This window comes from Schistocerca cancellata, chromosome 9 (genome assembly GCF_023864275.1).
Source record: "Schistocerca cancellata isolate TAMUIC-IGC-003103 chromosome 9, iqSchCanc2.1, whole genome shotgun sequence".
Classification (NCBI taxonomy): Eukaryota; Metazoa; Arthropoda; class Insecta; order Orthoptera; family Acrididae; genus Schistocerca; species Schistocerca cancellata.
In genome coordinates, this window is record NC_064634.1 from 500,907,478 (window position 1) to 500,926,560 (window position 19,083).

Genomic DNA, 19,083 nt, shown 5'->3' on the forward strand with positions numbered 1-19,083 from the left:
GTAAATAAATGTCATATGTTGCATATAAAAAAAAATCACTCCATCTTTTAGGCCACGAGTGGCCTACCGGGACCATCCAACTGTCGTGTCATCTTCGGTGGAGGATGCGGATAGGAGGGGCATGGGGCCAGCACACCGCTCTCCCGGTCGTAAGATGGTATTCTTGACTGAAGCTGCTACTTACTATTCGGTCGAGTAGCTCCTCAATTGGCATCACGAGGCTGAGTGCACCTCAAAAAATGGCAACAGTGCATGGCGGCCCGGATGGTCGTCCATCCAAGTGCCGACCACGCCCGACAGCGCTTAACTTTGGTGATCTCACAGGAACCAAGGTATCCACTGCGGCAAGGCCATTGCCATATGTTGCATATAAACAAGTAAATGGATCTATTACTGTTTAATTATAGTATTGTCAATAATTTGGTGGAAACAGCAACATAAGTAAAAGTGACCTAAAGAGATATGACAACATAAAACTAACTACAGGAAAAGTAGATGCCTGGCATGAAAGGAGTGGCTTTCAAAACACTTTTTCAGCTGATTATTATGTATTGATCAGCCTGGGGCACTTACTGGGATCGAACAATAGATAAGATGCAGAAGATTCAATAAAGCGTCGTGAATTTTGCTGCAACTTCATTGAGTAAGTGTGATAGCATTACAGAGATCAACTTCAACTAGCAGACTCAGCTAGAGAGGCATTGTCTGTCACAGAGAGATTTAATGTAAAAAGAAAAAGAAAAAACTCAAGGTCATACAGAGAATAGAACAGAGGAGGAGAGAAAAGACGGTGCTAGCATGAGTACACTCGACCGCACACTGTGTGGTTGCTTGCTGAGTGCAATACAGACATCAATTTCACCCAGCTTCTTCAGTTGAAATTGTCATGCATTGTTAAGCAAATAAATGATACATCATCAAGTTTTAAAACACCATTCATTCATTGTGCTTCATACACCTTAAGCTCTCACAAGTTTTAGGCCTTGAGAAGACGTACGTGTCACAGAAAGATATCCATTGTTGGGAAAAAGTACTGCTAATTCGTTTTTAGTTTCACTAGTGTGATATTGTACTTAGGCACAGAGAGGAAATGGAACAACAAGGAAGAAAGAGATTACAACAAAATCCAGACTTTTAGCTGCTTACAGGCATTGATAAATACCAACAGGGACAGTTGATATATATCTTCATACAAACAAGGAAGAAAAGTGAGAGAAGATGGAAATGTGTACACTACCTTTTTACAACCTTTGTTCTTTTTGCTTGAACTCTTCCTGCTGAATAGTTATTCAGCTGGCAATAGGGAAGAGTCTCAGCTGTTGCTGGTTGTGCTTGCCAACACTTGTCACTGTGCTGCTCTTTGAGTCAACTGATTGAATTACAGTACACAGTTTTAAAACTTCCATTGCAAACTTGCAAACCTCAGACAAACAATTAAAAACAAAACAACAAATGTTATATATAAAAAAATTAATACATTGAGAGAAATTTTACAGTAACAACTTTAAATAGAAATATTTTCTGACACACTTAAATCCTTATTTGGTAAGGCAATGGGACTTGTCAGTGCTGAAAATTTCAGTATGAGCAATTACTTAACATAGTAGACGTGAGTAAAAAATTTTTCTGCACAATTAATATTCCTTGTAAATAATACCAACATTATTATGTAACACAACATATTTTTTCTTTCTCACTTGATTAAAAATATTAAATTAATATTTTTCCAGGAATCACACTTTTTATAATAAACTTGTGGTATTTGCAATACAGAAAAATTTAACCAAAAGTGGTGAAATAGGTCTTTGGGAAATACACATATGAGAAGTTTCTGTTAGTTTTGAAAAACCAGTTTTGTAGATGTCCCACAGTCAAAAACAATGAACCCGGGAGGGATGTCCTCACAGTCCTGTCGTCTTGGCGTCATGCTGCATCTCCAGCCATGCATATGGAGGAACACCGAGCACGAGGGTAGCTGCCAGAATGTAGAGCTTCACTTGGACACACAACAGAGGGTGCAGCACGAAAGCCAGTGCGAGGCCGAGGCAGCGGAACATGTCCCAGCGGGCCAGCCACTCCGGCCAGGCGTCTCCCTGTGATGTCAGCCCCGACGCTGGAGAGAAAGAACAGTTTACAAATTAAAAATAATAAAAGCACCACTACACCAACTGAAAAATAGTTGTACAATGTCTGTGGGTCAGATAGTTTTAGTGCTAACAATCAAAGTGAGAAGAGGTGCCTAAAATAGTGTAGACAGAATATTTAGATGATGTATGTAGTAGTATGATAAAAAGTCATGTTTTGGTAACAGGGCAACCTACTCTATTCGATGAAACTGTGGATTGTACACAGTACCACAGCTTGGCCCCAGCATGAAGGAGACTTGCCTTGTAGCTGAATCCCCAGGCATATATCAGGAGGAACACTGAAGATAAGTAAAGCAGTTATAATGTACTGCTCTACCTGAGCAAAGCAGCTATCAGAAATTGTTTCCATATTATAGTAACTCTGGCTAGTATTTATAGTTATACTGTCTGAGCTGTTGGCACAGGAAGCAGAAGCCACTGCATGACTGTTTGACTCAGTGCCCCCAGATTTCTATTTGTAGGGAGAATGTCTACATCTACATCTACTTCTAATTCTATATATAGGGTGTATCAAAAAGAATCATCTGATTTAGCATGGCTATATTTCTGAAACTAATAAACATATACTATGAATTTTGTTTTTTGATGAACAGGAAACTCAAAAGGTTTTTTTCATGCCTTTTCATAGGTGTTCACTGTGCCCCCCCTTGAGATGCACAGCATATGTCAATGTGGTATTCAAATTATTCCCGTACTGCAGTGAGCATGTCATGAGTTACAGCTTCCACAGATGCTGTTATGCGATGTCTCAGTACATCATTGTTGTTGGTAACAGAGGCATATAAACAGAGTCTTTTATAAACCCCCCACAAGAATTAATCACATACAGTTGGGTCTGATGACCTTGGAGGCCAGTAATGTAAGGCTGAGTCATTTGGTCCAGTGCGACCGATCCATCGTACAGTAATCTATGATTTAAAAATTTCCGCTCTTCCAGATGCCTGTGTGGTGTTGCTCCATCCTGTTGGTAAATGAAGTCATTTGAATCAGTCTCCAACTGTGGGAAAAGAAACTTCTCAAGCATAAAAGGATATGTGCTCCTTGTAACAGTGTTCTTGGCAAACAAAAATGGACCATACATCTTTCCCTGTGAAACTGCACAAAACACATTAAATTTTGGAGAGTTCCTCTCATGTTGTACACCTTCATTTGGTTGTTCTGTACCCCATATTCTCATATTATGATGGTTCATCTCTCCAATTAAATTGAATGTTGCCTCATCACTAAACACTAAGTGTGGAAGAAACCTGTCATTCTCCATCTTGCCAAGAAAAAAAATTACAGAACTCCACACATTGTTGTTTGTCACTGTCACGAAGAGCTTGCAGTAACTGAATTTTGTATGGTTTCATGTGTAAACATTAACACATCACACGCCAGATGGACATCAGGGGCATGTGGAGCTGTCAAACTGCATGGCAAACAGATTTCTATGGACACCTTGTGAAACTATGGCAGATGCATTCGATGTCTGTGTCAGGCACTCTGGGATAGCCTGGCGATTTGCCTTTACACAAACAACCTGTTTCTTAGAATTGTTCATGGCACTGTCTAATGCTCTGTGCTGTAGGATGATCCACACTGTACCTAGTATGAAAGTCATGCTCATCAGTTGTTACTGACCCACACTGCACAAAATGTAGAACATAAGATGCTTTCTGTTGTCCCAATACCATTTTTACTAGAACTGAAGTGGATGCACATTGCTGCTACCTAGTGGGAACCATGTAAAACTCAAGAGTGTGCTCTTTCCAACAGTATGTTGCTCATGCGCACATCTCAAATGACATATTAGTTATGATTGTTTTAAATTGGATGATTCTTTTTGATACAACCTGTACGTACTCTGGAAACCACTGTGAAGTGGTTGGCAGATGGTAATGTCCCATTGTATCAGTTATGTCCTCACAACCCCTACGTGACTGATAAAGGCAGGGGGTTTCATGTATATTCCTAGAATCATCATTTGAAGCAGAGGTAGGTGTAGACAGGACACAACAAACTTTCAATCAGAAATTGAAAAAGAATGTAGGAAAGTCATCAAAAAGAAAGAAAGTTTTGTTGTTAGGCAGTTCTCATGCCAGAGGTGTAGGCCAACTTCTGCAGGAGGAATTAGGACCAGAATACCAGGTCACATATTTTTTCAAACCAAGTGCTAGTCTGGATCAGGTGACAGAAGATTTAGGTTCACTCTGTAAAGGATTTACCAGGGAAGACACCGTGGTTATTGTGGGAGGGCCAGGGAACAGTATCGACAGAGATCCTGGGTACAGTATAGAGTGTGACCTGGTAAAGATTGCATCGACATTGAGACACACCAATGTTGAGTTTGTATCTGTCCTGAGACGCCATGTGCCGGCCTCATTTGAACTCTTCTGTTGGGCGATTAATTTGGAGTTGGAACGGCTGCTTGGGTCGGGTGCGGGGGCTCATATTGGTGTGGTTCCTGTTGATTCTCTCAGTAGGTGGGACTATACCAGGCACGGCCTACATCTCAACAGGAAAGGGAAGGGTAAGCTGGCTGGGGTAATAGCAGGAAATTTAAGGGGGGGAGGCACTGCCATGAATGGTAAAATACCAGTGGTTACAGGTGTTGGAGCAGCACCTTTTTTAGGATAGGTAAGACAGAAAGATGTCAAGTTCTACGAGAGGTCAGGATTGAAATAAATCTTCAGTTTAGGAAAGAAATTAAACAGCACCATTTTAGCACATTGGATCACCAATCACAGCTGTCAATTATAAATTTTCACCAATCACCAGAAATTTTATCTCCACCAAGTTGTATCTCAGTCCTAGGTAATTGCATTGATGAATTAAAGTCACCCAACCCAGTTGACATAATCTGCCTCTCTGAACACCATGTGATCACTGGTATAGGAACTAGGCCTAAGCACAATGAGAAACTCAGACAGTAGAGTACTGCAAATGTTAGAATAAGGAAAGGTTCTCATAAAAGTATAATTAAAAATAATGTAAGTATATTTCATCAAAATATGGGGAGTTTAAAGAATAAAATAGATGAGCTTCTGGTTTGTTTAGAAGATTTAGAAGCTGAGGATGAAATAGATATACTATGCCTGTCTGAGCATCACATTGTTACTGATATGGATAAGGTAAATGTAAGTGGATATAAGCTCTCTGCACATGTAATTAGAGAAAATATGGAGAAAGGAGGAGTTGCCATATACATCAAAAGTTATCATTGTGCAAAAAGTATAGAAACAAAAAAGTTTTGTGTAGAGAAACATATAGAAGCATGTGCCTGTGAGCTTAAACTAAATAAAGGCACATTTATAATTGTAACTGTATATAGGTCCCCATTGGGAAATTTTCATCTATTTCTGAAAAATTTGGACTCCTTGTTGTGCTGTCTGTCAGACAGGGGGAAGAAAATTATTATTTGTGGGGACTTCAATGTAGATTGTCTGAAAGAGGGTAATAGGAAAAATGACATTGAAGTATTACTTGGTTCTTTCAATTTGACACCCGATATTGATTTTCCTACTTGGGTGGTAAAGCTCACTGATAGATAACTTCTTTATAGACCAAGATAAGTTTAACCAGATAAATGCTCAGCCTGTTGAGAATGGTCTTTCTGATCATTGTGCACAGCTAGTTACAATATATGACATAGCTCCATTCAGCAGTACTAAACAGTCCTCCAAAGTAGTACATTCAGTCAACGATTTAACAATTGCAAATTTCAGGGAAAGCCTACAGCTGTTAGACTGGGATGAGGTGTACTGTGAACCTGATACCAATTTAAAATATAATTTATTTCATGACACTTTTGTAAATGCATTTGAAAACTGTTTCCCCAAGAAAATAGTTAAATATACTCGTAAGAAACCATGTAACAAACCATGGCTTACTAAGGGTATAAAAATATCTTGTAACTGGAAAAGGGAAATGTATCTGACAGCAAGAAAGAGTAGTGACCCAGAAACTATCAAACATTATAAAAACTACTGCGCTATATTAAGAAAAATTATTAAAAAGGTCCAGAAGTATGTGTATCATGTCTGAAATCAGCAACTCTGATAATAAAATTAAAACAATTTGGAATATTGTTAAAAGAGAAACAGGTCAACCAAGAGCACAGGAAGACAGTATTACCATCAAATTGAATGAAAACTTTACCAACAAAAAGTCAGAAGTTGAAAATATTTTTAATAATCATTTCCTAAATGTTGTGGATATAGTAGGATCCAGGTGTTCATTAGAAGATGCTAGGCTGTTACTGGAAGAGGCCATACCTATGCAATTTGATACAATTGAAATCTCACCCACTTCTCCCTCTGAAATTAGGAAAATAATAAACTTGCTTAAAAGCAAAAACTCACATGGAATTGATGGCATTTCCAGCAAAATACTAAAAGCTTGTTCTCAACATATAAGTAAGATTCTCAGCCACCTGTGTAATAACTCTCTGGAACAGGGCATTTTCCCTGATAGACTGAAATATGCTATTGTTCTACCTTTGCATAAAAAAGGGGATAGATGTGACGTTAACAATTACTGTCCAATCTCCCTTCTAACAGCTTTATCCAAAATTTTTGACAAAGTAATGTATTCAAGAGTAGCTTCACATATCTGTAAAAATGAAGTACTAACAAAATGTCAGTTTGATTTCCAGAAAGGTTTTTCAACAGAAAATGCCATAAATGCTTGCACCAATTAAATTTTGAATGATCTGAATAACCAAACACCACCCATTGGGTTTTTTTGTGATCTCTCAAAGGCTTTTGATTGTGTAAATCATGAAATTCAGCTAGACAAGCTCAAGTATTGTGGCATGAGTGGGACAGTGCACAAATGCTTTAATTTGTACCTAACTAGAAGAGTGCAGAAAGTTGAAATAAGCAGTTCTCATAATATGCAAAGATCAGCACATTCCTCAAACTGGGGATCTATCAAGAATGGGGTTCCACAGGGGTCAGTCTTGGGTCCTTTGTTGTTCTTAATATATATTAATGACTTGCCATTCTATATTTATGAAGAGGCAAATTTAGTTCTCTTTGCTGATGATACAATATAGTAATCACACCTGACAAACAAGAATTAACTGATGAAATTGTTAATAATGTCTTCCAGAAAATTACTAAGTGGTTCCTTGTAAACGGACTCTCACTGAATTTTGATAAGACACAGTACATACAGTTCCATACAGTCAATGGTATGACGCCATTAATAAATATAGACCATAATCAGAAGCATATAGCTGAGGTAGAATATTCAAAATTTTTAGGTGTGTCCATTGATGAGAGATTAAATTGGAAGAAACATGCTATCTGATGAAACGTTTGAGTTCAGCTACCTATGCAATAAGGATCATTGCAAATTTTGGTGATAAACATCTTAGTAAATTAGCTTACTATGCTATTTTCACTCATTGTTTGCATGTGGCATCATATTTTGGGGTAATTCATCACTGAGGAATAAAGTATTTATTGCACAAAAGCGTGTAATCAGAATAATAGCTGGAGTCCACCTAAGATCGTCCTGTAGACATTTATTTAAGGATCTAGGGATATTCACAGTAGCTTCTCAGTATATATACTCTCTTATGAAATTTGTTTTTAACAACCAAACCCAATTCAAAAGTAATAGCAGTGTGCATAACTACAATACTAGGAGAAAGGATGATCTTCACTATTCAAGATTAAATCTAACTTTGGCACAGAAAGGGGTGAATTATACTGCCACTAAAGTCTTTCGTCACTTACCAAATAGTATCAAAAATCTGTCAGATAACCAACAGGTACTTAAGAAAAAATTAAAAGAATTTCTGAATGACAACTCCTTCTACTCCATAGAGGAATTTTTAGATATAAATTAAGAAAAAAAATAAATAAAAAAAAACAAACAAAAAAATTATAAAATAAAATTAAAAAAAAAACAAAAAATAAAAAAAGTTGTTATATTAACTTAATTATGTAGAATTTCATAGAAACAGCAAGTATTTAAATGTGAGCAATTACACATATTTATTATGTCAGGGAAATATTAACTGCGCATTTATGGTCAACGATTCATAAACACTTCAATACTGTAAAAACTATTGCTCAATAACATGTTTTTTAATTCTCTTTTAAATATGTACAGTTTTGGTATTATTTTTAGTTCTTTGGGGAGAGCACTGTAGAGGATTTTGGGTTGGTATAGTACACTTTTGTGATACAGAGCTGTTTTATGAATTTCTCTGTGGAAATCATTCCTATTCCTTGTTTCGTAGTTGTGAAATTCTCTGTTTTATGTAGAAAATTCCTCGTGTTCTGTTAAGAAACATATGCTTTCATATATGTATAAAGATGGTAGTGTCATGATTTTTAATTCTTTGAAAGCTTGCCTGCAAGAGTCTCTATATCCTATACCTTTTATTATTCTGACTGCCTTCTTTTGTAGTCTAAATGAGCATTTTGTTAGACTGATGTTCCCCCAAAACTGTACGCCGTATCTTAATAAACTGTGCATGAATGAGAAATAAACACATAACACTGTTTTAATATTACATGAGCTTTTAAGCATTCTAAGTATATAACATGTTTGACTTAATCTTTTGTTCAATGATATTACATGCTTTTCCCATCTTAAGTGTTCATCAAACCATACTTCCAAGAATTTAGTGTATGATGCTTGTTCAATCTTACACTTACTCAGTTCTACTGTAAGGTTAGTTTTTATTTTATTTGTAATATGTCTGAAGTTGATCCATGTTGTTTTTTTGGCATTCACAATGAGTCTGTTTTCATTAAACCATCTGTCTGCTTCGTCTGTTGCTAATGTGACTTTTTCCTGTAAGTCAGCTTCACTATTTGCTTTAACAAACAAACTTGTATCATCAGCAAACAGTACTGCCTCTGCTTCAGATAGTTGACTTGGTAGGTCATTGATAAATATTAAAAACAGTAATGGCCCTAATACAGATCCCTGGGGTACTCCATACAAAACTCTCTCGAATCTTGATGAATATGTCCTATCTGCCTGGCTTATCTCCACCTTCTGATACCTGTCTGACAGATATGATTCAAACCATTTGTGGGCAACTCCATGTATCCCATAGGCATATAACTTCCTAAGCAGTAACTTATGGTCGATGACATCAAAGGCCTTTGATAAGTCTAAAAACAATCCACAATTTAATTCCTTTCTGTTTATGGAATTTAGAACAAGTTGCAAAAAATTGAAGATAGCTGTTTCAGTTGATTTATTTTTACGGAAACCATTTTGCGCATTAACCAATATTCTATTCTTAATAAGAAATTTGTATAGTCTCTGATACATTATCCTTTCTGTTATTTTTGAGAAACCTGACAACATTGATAAAGGCCTAAAGTTACTAACATCATATTTATCACCATTCTTGTAAAGTGGCTTTATAGTAGATATTTTAAGTTTTGATGGAAATACCCCTGTCTTAATAGATTCATTTATAATTTCAGTGAGATGCGAGGCTATGTTTCTTGCACTTTGCTTAATGACTTTGTCAGGAACCCCATCACACCCACATGACATTTTATTTTTTAACTTATTTATAGCATTTAGTACCTCTGAATCAGTTACTGGATAAAGGAACATTGTCATGTCATTCATGGGGATTTTTACCTTGCTATTGGAATTGCGTTTAGTTTTAATTAAATTTATGGCTATATTTGTGAAATGTTCATTAAATATGTTGGCAATCTGAAGTGGGTCCTTAACAGTTTTACCCCCACTTTTAATGACAAAGCTGTTATCTTTTCTTTTGTGTCTACCTATATTTTTATTTATTACCTCCCAAGTTGACTTCATTTTGTTGTTACCTTTCTCAATATAGGTAGCATTATCAAGCTTCTTAGCTGCAATTATTACTTTCTTGTACAGGCTTCTATAACATTTCACATGTGCTTTCAGTACTACATTCTTCCTGGCTGATTTATTTAACTTTTTGAGAGTGTCTGATGACTTTCTAATCCCCTGTGTAATCCATGTTTTGGTTTTATGTTTAGTTTTGACTCTTTTTATAGGAAAGGCAACATCGAAGCAGTGTTTGTAGCTTTCAAGGAATGAGTCAAACTTTCTGTTGACATCACCACTTGATTCACTACCCCAGTTGTTATTTTCCAGAATGTAATTAAAAATTCTTATGCTGTCATCATTTATAAATCTCCTTTCTCTGTAATTGTTATTGATAACAGGGTCCTTGTAAGATGTGACATTTAAACTCAATTTGATACCCTTGTGATCCGAGAAACCAGTGTCAATTACTTCAGTGTTATATTCACACTTGTCCTTGTTTATAAATACTTGATCTATTATAGTTTCAGACATATTTCTGCATCTGGTAACTTCATTTACAGTTGCCATCATATTATGACACAAAAACAGATTGCACAGTTGCTGTTGTTTACTACAATCATTCTTAAAGTTAACATTAAAATCACCAAGAACAATTACATTATGTTTAAGTTCATTCAGCAGTCCCTCAAGGTTTTCCATAAAAATGGCAAAGTTGCCCTGTGGTGATCGGTACAAACACACAATAGTAATTTTTAATTTGGTTAGTTCACATATACTGTATTCAAAATCTTTTTCTATGCATTTTAGTTTACATTTAATTTCTCTTGCTCATGTTTGTTTAGGTTTAGTATCCCCTCTTCTTCCTAGCTGGTACAGGTCCGAAATACTAGAGAAATATACAATGATGGATTGTATGATAAATTTGTAAAAAAATCTCCTTTGAAGACCAATTCCATTTCTTCAGTATTCTACCAGTAAACTGAAGTCTACCACCTGCTTTACCCACGACTGAGCCAATGTGATCATTCCATTGCCTATCTCTACGAAGTTTTACACCCAAGTATTTGTACAAGTTGGTTGGCTGATTCCAACTGTGATTCACTGACATTATAGTCATAGGATACCACATTATTTCATTTTGTGAAGTGCACAAACTTTGGATCACTTTAATAGTTTGTTAAGATCTGCCTGAATATTTATGTAGCTTCTTTCAGACAGCACTTCACTATAGATAACTGTGTCACCTGCAAAAAGTATGAGGTAACTATTGATATGTTCCAGAAGGTCATTAATGTACAACATGAGCAATGATGGTTCCAACACACTTCCCTCAGCACATCTGAAGTTTCTTATTCATCGGAGGATGACTCTCCATTCAAGATAACATTCCCATCCTCCCTGTCAAAAGATTCTTAATCTAATTATAAATTTTGTGTGCTACCCCTTTGATCAGACTTTTGAAAATAAGTATGGATGTGGTACTGAGTTGAACACTTTTTGGATGTCAATAAATACTCCATATACCTGATTGCATTGATCCAAAGCTTTCAGTACACCATGAGAGAAAAGAGCGAGTTGGATTTCAGTTGATGGATGTTCTAGGAATCCTTGCTGATCAGCATGGGGACTATTCTGTTCAAGATACCTCATTATGTTTGAACTCAGAGTGTGTTCTAAATCCAATGAAACAAATTGATATAAAACAAATCTCTGTCAAGGACATTGGGTGGCATTTTTATGGATCACTTCTGCTACCATTCTTGAAAAAAAGTGTGATTTGTGCTTTCTCCGAATGATTGGGCACTGGTTTTTGTTTGAGTGTTCTATGGTGGATTATAGTTAGGAGAAGAGTTAACTCAGCCACAAATTCAGTATAGAATCTGATAGGGATTCCATAGGGCATGGTGAATTTTTCCATTTTAACAGTTTCAGCTGTATCTCGACACCACTGACACTGACACATATTCTGCTGATCTTTTCAGTGGTATAGGATTACATTGAGGCAATTCTCCTGGTTTTTCCTTTGTAAAGGGACATTTGAAAATGGAGTTGAGTATTCCAGCTTTCAGTTTGATACCTTCGGTTACAGCTCATGTCTCGTTCACTAGGGACTGGACACTAACTATGGTGCCATTAACAGCCTTCCCAAGTGACCAGAATTTTTTTGGTTTTTGTGAAAGATCATTTGATGATACTCTATTACAATAGTCGTGGAAGGATTCATGCACTGCTCTCTTGACAGTCAAATGCATATCATTCAGCACCTCTCTGTCTACAGCCTTATGCATTGTTTTACATGTATTATGCAGTAGTCTCTGTTTCTTTAAAAGTTTCTTACAGTAACAGGGTACCACAGAGGGTCCCTCCCATTATGAACTGTTCTACTGGATATATATCTGTCCAATGAATGGTCAAATATTCTTTTAAACTTTAGGCATAGTTCTCTAGATGCTCATGTCCTGTGCTGAAAATTTCAAGTTTCTGAATGAAATATGACACTAAATTTTTTTATCTATTTTACTGAACATATATAATGGATAGTTCAATACACTAAACAGATTCAGAAGGATGTAGGTTGCAATAGGTACTGGGAGATGAAGAACCTTGCACAGGATAGAGTAGCATGGAGAGCTGCGTCAAACCAGTCTGTGGATTGAAGACCACATCAACAACAACAATATATCCTTCTATTTGTTTTATTTATCCTTTGTACTTTTGTAATCATTGGTGCCACAACTGTGTTTTGGTCACTGATACCAGTTTCAATGAGGACATCCATCTTGAGAGGGGGTTCCAAAATATCTGTTCATGGTAGTTTTCAGAGAAGACATTTAGTAATGTTTCACAAGATGTCTTACCACACCAACCACTAACAAAACTGTAATTTTCCTAATTGATTGTTGGATGATTAAAGATTCCACTGTGATTACAGTATGATAAGAGAACTTATGTACAGACAAACTGAGGTTTTTTCTTTGGTTACATCAGGAAGCGAGTCTGGAGGGTGACAGAAGGATCCAATTACCATTTTATGCTGACCACTGATACTGAGTCTTACTCAATCAGTTTCAATTTCTATCTTGGTGGATTTGAGTTTCTTGTCTACTGCAACAAATATACCACCTCCATTTCCCATTAGCCTATCCTTTTGCTTTACACTTAAATTTTCCTCAAAAATCTCACTGCTACCAATTTCAGGTTTCACCCAGTTTTCTGTACTTAGTATACGTGAGCTTCACTGAGTTTCAGAAGTGCTTCAAACTGTGGCAATTTGTGTCGAATTCTTTGGCAGTTAACAATTAGCATTTTAATACTCTTACCTATTGGGGGCATGCTTTTGGACCTTCTCTTTGTAATTCTGGGTCTCTTACAGATGTTGTAATCTGGATTGGATGGATAGTTGAACTGAGTCTCACTGGCTCAGTTTCAGTTTCATTGAAACACAGCATCCCGAACTTGTCAGTCCAGGGGATCAGTATAACTCCATGAGTCCTCCATGGGCCGTGTCTACCCCTTACATGACACCTAGATCTACCACTGACCCACCACTTGCAGTCAAGTGGACAAGTGATGACAGCTACTGTACTTCCTACAGAAGAGATAGGATCTACAGGAGAGGTTAGTACTTGAAGTATCTTTGGTACCACAGATACATGACTTTTAGCAGCTCTTCCAACACGTTGCTTCGCAACAACTGCCACTAGTAGTTCAGTAGTCAGGATGATTTTCAGCTGCTTATGATCATCAACTAATTCATCCTGTGTCTGGGGACATTATTCAGAGTGGAGCTGCATTGTGGCTGGTGCAGTGTTTCAGTGGGCAGTGAAGAAGTAACTGTAAACAAAGCGTGCTGTTTATCTTTTAATCTGTTGAGCTGAAAAAATTACTGATTACCTGTAAGAACTGAAGAGCATGGAAAATGATATTTCTATGAAGGCAACAGAAAAACCCATTGTAAGAATTACTAGTTTCCTAAAACTTTCTGAGGTTACAAACAACCCTGTTGCAGGAACATCTGCAACTGAGCATTGCAGCAGATGTTGAAAATTCTGCTTCAGTTGTAAGGTTCTTTTTATTTTCTAATGCTTAATGACAACCAGTTTGGCACTCTTATATGCTTATCGTCAGGTGAGTCAACTTTATGAGCACCAGGATGGCACTTGGGATCACAGCACAGAGTTATCACACCTGATGTTTTGCATGTAAGAGCCCAAAACCAGTCATAGTTAAGCAATGGAAAATGAAAAGAACCTCACAACTGAAGTGGTATTTTCAACCTAAAGAACCTCACAACTGAAGTGGTATTTTCAACCTCTGCTGTTTCTGAGGTTAATTGTAGCCACTAAGCATCTCAAAAATAAATTTAATTTATGATAAATGTAGATTCTCCTCTTGGAAGGGGCAGTTAAATCTAACACAATATGTTCATTACAATATCTGCTGAGCTAACTAAATCACAAATGCTGATTTAATACTATGAATTAGGTTAAGCACAACACAATGGTAATGCCTGAAAATTCTCAAAAATGTATATTTATTTGTGTTGATATTGACTGATGTTCAGGGTGATCTATTCTTTGGCTGTCTATTCTTTGTTTGTCACAAATTTTGATTTGCTATGAAATAAGTTATCCACAACACTCATAACTTATGAATATTTTCAAAAATATAGTTTTGTAAACATTCAAAAATTCTCAGAAATAACCTATCACTCACATACTGGTAATTATGCTATGATGTTATAGAGTAAGGATAGGTTTACTGTTCTCAAAAACTTTAAATGATCACAAATAACTTTAAGCCTTCAACTGACAATAACACTACCAGTCTATCACAATACTCACAAATTTTTTAAACTTCGCAATGTATCACAATACAAATGAGTATTGATACAATCAATAAAAGATTGTACAGAAGTGACACAAACAGTAAAATTTGTGATCTAGAACTTTAAATCAGCGGCACATGTGATCTCACACAAAGAAAAATTCCCATGTTGGCTTTTACATATAAATAAATGTGCAAATTGCACAGATCTTTTACTTTGTGAATCCTGTGTCTGCTGAGAGTGAGCACTGCAGCATCAGGTTATTTCAGTTAAAGCTGGGAAAATGTGCAACACTGACAAAGCACACCTTCTGCCTGGAGCATCTAACAATGCCAATGTGCGCAAATGTTTTGATATACTAAATACAAATATTCCTTTACAAAGGAAAATCCAGGAGTATAACCCCAATTTAATTCTCCCACCAGTGCAAAGACGAGTAAAGTAGACATTAGCATCAGTGGCTTTGAAAAACAGCTCAAATCATTAAAATTGATCAAAGCTCCAGAGCCCAATGGAATCCCTATCACATTCTGTGATCTTTTCATTATAATGTACTGTAAATCCCTTGAACAAAAAACAGTGCCTAGTTGTGGGAATAAAGCACAGGTCACACCTGCCAACAAGAAGTGTAGCAGAAAACAATCCACAAGACTACTGTCTAATATTCTTAACATCAGTTTATTGCAGAACCTTACAACATATTCTGAGTCCATATGTTATGAGGTATCTCAAATACAACGACTTCCTCCATCCCAACCCCACAGATCCCGGAAACATCGATCGCAGATGGTGCAGTTGTTTATAATGAAATATTGTCTGAAGAAAGCTTCACAAACAGTCAGTCTGGTCTTGGTAACATTTCAAAGAGGTGCAAATATTGGGAACTTGCTTTAAATGTTCAGAAATACAATGCTGTGTACTTCAAAAAATGAGGAAGTGTAGTACACTATGACAACAATATCAATGACTCTCAGTTGTTGAGTATAACAGTTTGTAGGGATATTAAATGGAGCAATCAAATAGGGTCAGTTGTATTTGAAGCAGATGGCACACTTCAGTGTGTTGGTAGACTACTAGGAAAATCCAAATGGTCTACAAAGGAGATTGCTTACATACCAATCATGGGACCCACCTTAAAATATTATTTAAGTGTATGAGACCTGTACCAAAAGGACCAACAGAGGATATTGAACAAATACAAAAAGGACAGCATGAATGATCACATATTTGTATAACCCAAGGGAGAGCTCAAAGCACTTGAAGATGGGTATGAACTATTCCAAGAAAGTGGATGAGAAAGTTTCAAGAACAAACTTTAAGTGATAAATTTAGGAGTACACTTGATGGCTTCCTATATGCATGGGAAACTATCCAGACTCTATATGTTAATTTCAACATTCATACTCTGTTATTTCATGTACGATTTCTCAGACTCAGTAGCAGGTTCCAGAAATCCACAGAAATATAGTTTATTTAATAGTGTTTTATGGAACACTGTATCAAAAGTTTCAGATAATTAAAAGAGTTTACTTTGAATCATTAATCTGTGTTTTGGTAGTTTGATGACCTCAATATGAAGTGAGAAGCAGTGGCAGTTTGAACACCCTTTCTGAACATCACTGACTTCAAGATCTTCATTGACACCTCCTGTGGCATTTTTGTCACAGAAAAAAGTGTTCCTTTTTGTCTCATCTGAGGATTATAAAATCCTGTAAATGTTGCCTTTTTACACCCTTTATGTCTGGTAAATCAATATCAAAATAAGTATTGTTTGAGTTTCCAAAATAAAATTTCTCACATTGCTTGTGTAATTCATTCATTCACACATCATGAAGGAGTGCATTCAGGAATGTGGAATGAATCAACTTATACAGAGGCAACTGCTACTGGCTACTTCTCTAAAGTGTAGCATGCCCAATAACAAATTATAATCAGCATTAATCTATTCAAACTAGTAATTATGGTAACTACTCCCAGATTAAATTATGTATCTATGTAAGGAGACAAGCAGCTACTTTGAATATTTCACCTCTTCTCCTCCTGTACTACTGAGAGGGAGAAGTCAACATTTAGAAAGTATCTATACAGGGATGTAAGTTAGGGTCTCAGGTACCACCCGCTGCAGGAATTCACCTTTGTGGGCCATCATATATAAATACAAAAAAAGATTTTCAGAATATCTCATGATCCATCAGAGCCTGAAAAACAAAATGACACTGATAGAATAATGGTTAAGCTATTTGGTCAGTATGCTTAAGGCTGTGGGTTTGAATCCTGTCAGGCAGATAATTTATTTTGTATTTTCTTTTTTTTTGTATTTTGTTATTATTCTTCTTTATGTCTTCATCAAAATAACTGTAATCACTAATTTCAGTTTAATTCAATTAATTAGTTTAAACAAAAATATTCTAAATATTTGCCACATTATATCAATAACCGCATTAACATTTTTATTTGCTCCAATTTTTTACTTCCTTTTATTCTTTTTTCATTTGGAATATTTGTTCATATGATTTTTATTTATGTGACATAATATTTAAAAATACCAATCAGTTGGTTAAAGAACAAAATAGGAAATAATCTTTTTACACGGGCTGTGCAATAGTGCCAAAATATTAATTTTCATTACAAGATACACATTTTTGAGTGCCAGTCATTACATAAACATTTAAAACATAAATTCTTCTTGCACTGTGGACAATATAACATGGATGAAGACTTAAATGAAACAGAGTTTTATTTATAAAATGACATTCACTCAAAGTGAGTAATAGAAATAACAATTTCAACAGCAAGCATGAAAATATAACCATAAAAAGGAAGAAAGTAGATCAGAGTAAATGCATAAAAATGATTACATTAATAGAGTAGAAGAAAGACAAAATGAAAGCAAATAATAACTAAAATTATGCAGGCTTAGAAATGAAAAAACATATATTTAAACCAATTAATTCAATGAAATTAAAGCTGTAGTCATTTCAATAAAGATGTAAAAAAATTACACCCCACACTTTTTCTTTACCCACAACATTCATCATACCAACCAAATAACTTAAATACTATCGCTGGCTTGAAATTAATGCTATTATGTCTGTAGTGGATCATAAGAAATTATAAAATTCTTTTTGTTGTGACTCGCCGATTATTCAAAGTGCCGCCGCGCAATTACGCACGTCCTCTACGTGCGGCGCTGTCTGCCAGCCAGGCAGCAGCTGCGCCACCTAAGCGGCCAGCCGAGCAGCGGCCGCTAGATTGAGACTCAATGTTTAATCGAATGCCGACTTGTACACAGGTCAACTTACTCAGTGACTTATATGTGTTGTTGTGTTGTCCGAAATATGTGTTAAATTTGAAGATATAAAAATTGGCGACGAGGTAGTGGATTTTTCCTTTTCACCGTTGACTCACAGGGTTCCATGGCTACTGTCGAGCAGCTCTTGCAAAATCTCCTTGAACAGCAAACGCTTCTAACAGCGGTGATTCGCGATTTCGTCGCGGCGTCAAATGCGGGGCGTTTCTCGTCGTTGGCTGTACCTCCTTTTCCACGTTACGACGAGATGGCGGAAGACTGGTCTGATTATGAAAAACGTCTTTGACAGCACTTCTTGGCATTTCATTTCACGGACGAACAACCATGTAAGTCTCTGTTCCTTTCCTGGATTTCACCTCAAATGTATCGGTTGTTGTCGCAATTGGCTCCTTTGAAGGATCCTGCGTCTTTGTCCTTTGCTGAAATGTGCTCACTTCTGTCTGTCTATTTTCAAAAGCAAACACATGTGGTAGCCTCTCGTGTTGCCTTTTATCATTGTCAAAAACAACCAAATCAGTCCTATCGTGCTTGGGCTGCTGAACTTCATGGCCTCAGTCGAAAGTGTCAATTTGTTACTGACGTTGACAAAGAATCCTATGCCGATTCCATGGTACGGGATGCTATTATCCGGTCGGCGCCCGACAAAGAAGTTCGGCAACGTGCCCTTCAGTTGGCGAATCTGACTCTAGATGAAGTTCTCTCCATTGCGCAGTCTTTTGAAATTTCTCGCGCCGCCGGGGCGCAAATAGAAGCGTGGGGTGATGTCGGGGAAATACAACCTCTGTGCGCTGTTGACGACGCGTGCGGCGCATCCCCGCCAGCCGACGTGGCCGCAGTGCGCTCCCACGCGCAGCCTCGGCCTAGCCGTAAACAACCCACTAAGAAACTGCAGCAAAATCCCCGGCAACTTCCTTCATGTCCGTGGTGTTTTACGAAACATTCACGCGAGGATTGTCCCCAACGTTGGGCTGTGTGTCACAATTGCAAAAAGAAAGGTCATGTGTCTTCCGTTTGTAAAT

The 19,083-nt window shown here is 36.8% G+C and overlaps 1 protein-coding gene across 1 annotated transcript in view; it reads right to left on the reverse strand.

Moving 5' to 3' along the window:
* Positions 1–1,464: 1,464 nt before the first annotated feature.
* The window catches only part of LOC126101523 (proline-rich protein 36-like), a 323,227-nt gene continuing 305,608 nt past the window's right edge, over positions 1,465–19,083 (reverse strand). Inside the window, exon 8 of the mRNA XM_049912165.1 lies at positions 1,465–2,113. Coding sequence (XP_049768122.1) covers positions 1,902–2,113 — 212 coding nt within the window. The 3' untranslated portion in view covers positions 1,465–1,901. The remainder of the gene's footprint in view (positions 2,114–19,083) is intronic.